Source organism: Sapajus apella, unplaced genomic scaffold (assembly GCF_009761245.1).
Source record: "Sapajus apella isolate SASKATOON/1434 unplaced genomic scaffold, GSC_monkey_1.0 scaffold2, whole genome shotgun sequence".
Lineage (NCBI taxonomy): Eukaryota > Metazoa > Chordata > Mammalia > Primates > Cebidae > Sapajus > Sapajus apella.
In genome coordinates this window covers 75,002,649-75,008,447 of record NW_022436942.1, presented here as the reverse complement: position 1 = coordinate 75,008,447, position 5,799 = coordinate 75,002,649, and the positions used below count along the sequence as shown (strand labels likewise).

Genomic DNA, 5,799 nt, shown 5'->3' with positions numbered 1-5,799 from the left:
GGAGGGAGAGAGGAACGGAGGGAGGGAGAGAGAAAGGGATGGAGGGATGGAGGGAGGGAGGAAGGGAGAAAGGGAGGGACGGAGGGAGGAAATATCCAGCAAGTGGGAACTTCATGTATTGGCAGGTCCTTGAGGAGCGAAGGAAGACGCACGGAGTCTGAGTTAGGAAGACGTCCCCTTTTGCAGGGGAAGGAGGCACGCGCTACATCACAGAATGAGAGAGGAAGGTGAAGGTCAGAAGGACAAGACAGGGCCGGGGCTTTGGGGTCAGCGGTGGTGGAGGGAAGAGGCAGGATGTGAACGCTTGAGGCCTGTTTTCCAGGAAGCCCGCGCAGGGCTGGGTCCGGGCATGCTGAGCCTCGGCGTCCTTCCGGGTGGGTGTCGTCGGTGTGCGTCCTAGTACACCTGAAAGTGTGCGGACGTGGCGCCATCCTTCCAGCAGCGCAGGGTGTCCACGGTGACCGAGCGGCAGAGCGGGCAGGTGCGCTCGCGGTCCAGCCACAGGCAGAGGCACTCCTCACAGAACACGTGCTGCGGGGACAGCAACCAGCAGGCACCAGGACGCTTTACTGTGCATCCGCCTGGGTCCCGGGAGCAGGAAATGCCGCAGGGGACAAAGCAGACAACCCCTGCCCTGGGGCGCCTGCCCTCGGTGGAGGAGACAGCGCGACTCTAAAATACCGAGTATTATCAGTAGGAAGCACCAAGATGAAACAGCAGGGGAGGGGCCGAGCGCCTGGCTCAGGCCTGTACTCCCAGCACTTTGGTAGGCTGAGGCGGGTGGATCACCTGGGGGCAAGAGTTCAAGACCAGCCTGGCCAACATGGTGAAACCCCCTCTCTACAAAAAAATACAAAAATTAGCCGGGTGTGGTGGTGGATGCCTGCAGTCCCAGTTACTTGGGAGGCTGAGGCAGGAGAATCGCTTGAACCTGGAGGCAGAGGTTGCAGTGAGCTGAGATCGTGCCACTGCAGGTGGGGATGCTAAGGAAAACTTCACTGAGATACCGACATCATCGGGGCTCACTCCTCACCCCCCTGCTGCACTCCTGGTAGCAAGAACAGTATGTGCAAAGGCCCTGAGGCTGCAATGTGCCTGACGTGCGGGAGGAACAGCAAGGACAGGGTAGCCAAGCTGGCCTTGGGGGGTGGATGGGAGAGGGAGATGAGGTCACAGAAGTGCTGGGGGGTGAGCGGTGCAGATGGGGTAGGGCCTTGTGAGCCACTGTGAGGTCTTAGGTTCTTATTCTGAGAGAAGTAAGGGGCCATGGCAGGGCTTGGAGCAGAGGAGTGAACTGATATGATTTGCAGTTTAAAATGATCCTTCTGCCTTCCGGGTTGAGAATAGAATGCAAGGATCAAGAGAACGGCAGGTGACTATTGCTGCGATAAACAGGTACACGCACACGTATGTTCACTGCAGCACTATCTGCAATAGCAAAGACATGGAATCAACCCAAATGCTCATCAATGATAGACTGGGGAAAGAAAATGTGGTACACATACACCATGGAATACTATGCAGCCACAAAAAGGAATGAGATCATGTCCTTTGCAGGGACATGGATGGAGCTGGAAGGTATTACCCTCAGCAAACTAACACAGGAACAGAAAACCAAACATTGCATGTTCTCACTCATAAGTCAGAGCTGAACAATGAGAACACATAGATACAGGGAGAGGAACATCACACACTGGGGCCTGTTGGGGGGCAAGGGGAGGGAGAGCATCAGGATAAAGGGCTAATGCATGTGGGGCTTAATACCTAGGTAATGGGTGGGTAGGTGCAATAAACCACTATGGCACACGTCTACCTATATAGCAAGCCTGTATGTCCTGCACATGCATCCTGGAACTTAAAATTAAATTAATTTAAAGAGAGGGGGAGAGAGAGAGAAAGAGAGAGGGAGAGAGAGAGAGAAAGGCAGGGAGATTGGAGAGACCAATGGGTTCCTCCATTCTCTGGCTGTATAACTTGGACAAATAACACAACCGCTCTATGCCTCAGTTTCCCCATCTGTAAAATGGGGATAGAACCCACTCATTGGAAGATTAATTAACATGTTAAAAATACTTAGAAAGGACAACCAGATGCAGCACATGAGTCTTGACTGGATCCCAGGTACGGCAAAAAAATCCCAGCTATAAAGGACACTTTGAAGGCAACTGGAGAAATCTGAATATGTACCATATCTTAAATAATATTTTATGTTAATTTAAAATTTCCTGGGTGGCCAGGCATGGTGGCTCACGCTTATAATCCTAGCACTTTGGGAGGCTCAGGGAGGGGGATCACCTGAGGTCAGGAGTTCGAGACCAACCTGGCCAACATGGTGAAACCCCGTCTTACTAAAAATACAAAAATTAGCCAGGCATGATAGCACACGCCTGTAGACCCAGCTATTTGGGAGGCTGAGGCAGGAGAATCGCTTGAACCCAGGAGGCAGAGGTTGCAGTGAGCCGAGATCGTGCCACTGCATACAACCTGGGTGACAGAATGAGCTAGACTCTGTCTCAAAAAAAAAAAAAAAAAAAAAAAAAAATTCCTGGGCATGGTAGTGGAATTGTGGTTATCTGAGAGTATGTCCTTGTTCCTGGGAGATGCACACTGAAGTATTTAGGGATGAAGAATCTAAATGTCTACCACTTACTCTTAACCAGTTTAGGGAAAAAAAAATTGATGTCAAAGAAAAGGGCAAATGTAAAATGTTAATGATCAGGAAATCTGGTGAAGAACAGGAGTTTCATGCAACTTTTCCATTGGTTTGAAATTTTTCAAAATGAAATGTTTGAGGAAGATGATAATATAAAAATCTAAACAAATGGTTTTTGAAAAGCAAAACCATAAAAAAGAAGCTGGGCACAGTGGCTCATGCCTATAAACCCAGCACTTTGGGAGGCCAAGACAGGAGGATGGCCCAAGGCCAGGAGTTTGAGACCAGCCTGGGCAACATAGAGAGACCTCCTCCACTCCCCATGCCTCTGTCTCTACCAAAAAAAAAAAAAAAAATTAGCTGGGCATGGTGGCATGTGCCTGTAGTCCCAGCTACTCAGGAGGCTGAGGTGGTGGGAAGATCACTTGAGCCCAGGACACTGAGACTGTAGTGAGCTACGATCATGCCACTGCACCCTAGCCTGGGAGACAGAGTGACACGCTGTCTAAAAAAGTAAAAATAATAAAATAAAAAAGAAGGCACTTAGAATAATGACTGGCAAATAGTAAGTGCTCTATAAAAGTTAGCTATTATTACAGTAATAATGATTATTATTTTATGTGTTTACTATTTATTATCTGTCTCTCCATGCCAGGCCGTAAGCTTCTTGTAAACCCCATTCACTCCTAGCATGGTATACAGTGGGTGCCTAATTGTAGACAATGCTCTGAAGGAGATTTCCATGGTGTTATGGAGGTGTGTGACATAGGGACCACTTTGATCCAAGGGCTAGTCAAGGAAGGCTTCCTGGAGGTGGGGACACTTGAGCTGAGGCCTGAAGAACATTTAGCAGTTAACTGGGCAGAAGAGAGGGGATGGAGATAGAACATTCCAGGCTGAAAAAACCTCCTGTGCAAAGCTCCTGAGATAGGAAGACGTTTGAGGCACTTGAAGACAGCTGATGTGGCTGTAGTTGAGGGTGCCTGGGAGAGAGGGAGTGGGGAAAGGAGAGCAGTCCCCACAGAGCCGCAAAGACCGTACTGGATTCTCACCATGGCCTGGAGGGCGGGACCCAGGCGTCAGCAATCCCCACAGCTTCTACAGATTCCTCTTATGGCACCGATACTCTCCCTGATGGCCCTTCTCCCACCCAGCCCCATGCTCCCACCCTGGAGTAACTGATGTCATTGACATGCCACATGACCTTCAACTCAAGGCTTATTCATAGTCTTTCAACAAGCATGGGCTACCACATGCCTGGCTAGGGGTGTGTGTGTGTGTGTGTGTGTGTGTGTGTGTGTGTGTGTAGTAGAGAGGAGATTTCTCCATGTTGGTCAGACTGGTCTTCAACTCTTGACCTCAAGTGATCCACTCGCCTCAGCCTCCCAAAATGCTGGGATTACAGGTGCCAGCCACTGTGCCCAACTGGCCCTGGGTGGTTAACCACCCCCTCTTGTGCCTCCTGGGGCACATAGTTGGGGTTAAACCAATCATCTCACCCACACCCCAAATTCTATCCAGACACTCCAGGTCTTTTGCCCAAAGATCCAGAGCAGGAAGGTGGGGGCTTGGGATAAGAGCCTACACTCACAGGAGCCAGCCCCAGTTTGAGAGAAGAGGCTCTGAGCAGGAGAGAGGGGGCATTTCTTGACCTAGCCCTTGGCGTTCAGTGTGATCTGAGAAAGAAGGAAGCAGCCAGGCAGAGGTCTGGGGGGATAGATGCAGGTGAGGAGGAGAACAGGCAGTCATGAGCCACTACCCTTTATAAAGCATGAACATGCCGGGCGTGGTGGCTCACGCCTATAATTCCAACACTTTGGGAAGCTAAGGTAGGCGGATCACTTGAGGCCAGGAGTTCGTGACTAGTCTGGCTAACATGGCAAAATCCCATCTCTACTAAAAATGCAAAAATTAGCTGGGCGTGGTGCTGGGTGTCGGTAGCTCCAGCTACTCAGGAGGCTGAGGCAGGAGAATCGCTTGAACCTGGGAGGACAGAGGTTGCAGTGAGCCGAGATTGTGCCATTGCACTCCAGTCTCGACCTCCCAAAGTGCTAGGATTACAAGTGAGGCACTGCGGCCAGCATTTTTTTTTTTTTCCTTTTTTGAGACAGTCTCCCTCTGTCACCCAGGCTATGGTGCAGTGGTGTAATCCCGGCTCACTGCAGCCTCTGCCTCTTGGGGCAGTCCTCTCATCTCAGCCTCCAGAGTAGCTGGGACCACAGGCATGCATCAGCACATCCAGCTAATTTTTGTATTTTTTTTGAGAGATGGGGTCTCACTATGTTGCTCAGGCTGGTCTTGAACTTCTGACTTCAAGTAATCTGCCCATCTTGGCCTCCCAAAGTCCTGGGACTATAGACATGAGCTACCATGCCTGACCTGTGCCTGGATTCCTGACCCATAAAAACTGTGAGATAATAAATACTGGTTGCTTTAAGCCACTGAGTTTTGGGGTAACTTGTTACACAGCAATCGATAACTGATACAAAAAATGTCTAACTTTGTAGTGAAAACTCTTATTATAGAGAATCTGGGAAAGGATGTCTGAAGCATTTAATTATGAAAAATGACCTTACTGAAAATGTGGCTACTACCAGACAGGCCACACACACAGACACACAGACACAGACACACAGACACACACACAGACACACACACACCCCTAACCTCAGATCCTCTTTAATCACACAAACCAGGCCAGCCATGCCGAGACTTAGAATTAAACACTAAGACTGAATATTGGTATAACACACTATGATTTTCAAAACCCATATATAGCCCTATACATCATCTCATATGACTCTATTAAAAAAAACTTACAAGCTGCCCAGGAGCTCGTCCATCTTGGGTGACAGATGACAGGAGGGTCAGGGTTACAATGAAATGCACTGGTTAGGGTTAGAGTTGGTGCCTGGGATATTGCTGGTACCCAATAGGCACCCGACGCATAGATGAATAGATGGAGGGATCAGAGGCAGGTGTCAAGAACTCTGATCACAGCTCAGACACTCATTCATTCCGAGGAGGCAACATGCACACGCCTGGCTGGACAGAGCAGAGACTATTCCCAGGAATTTCTGGAAAAAGTACTCTGATCACGTGTGTGTGTGTGTGTGTGTGTGTGTGTGTGTGTGTGTGTGTGTGTG

At 49.6% G+C, this 5,799-nt stretch overlaps 1 protein-coding gene across 3 annotated transcripts in view; it reads right to left on the bottom strand.

The window, feature by feature from the left end:
• The window catches only part of RNFT2 (ring finger protein, transmembrane 2), a 122,841-nt gene that overhangs the window by 9,692 nt on the left and 107,350 nt on the right, over positions 1-5,799 (bottom strand). Inside the window, exon 10 of one of the 3 annotated variants that reach the window (XM_032240848.1) lies at positions 47-531. The exons of 1 other annotated variant lie outside the window; for it this stretch is intronic. In XM_032240848.1, coding sequence (XP_032096739.1) covers positions 397-531 — 135 coding nt within the window. In that variant the 3' untranslated portion in view covers positions 47-396. Of the gene's footprint in view, positions 1-46; positions 532-5,799 lie in introns of those variants that run through there. One more of the 3 variants, XM_032240838.1, reaches the window with a different exon arrangement.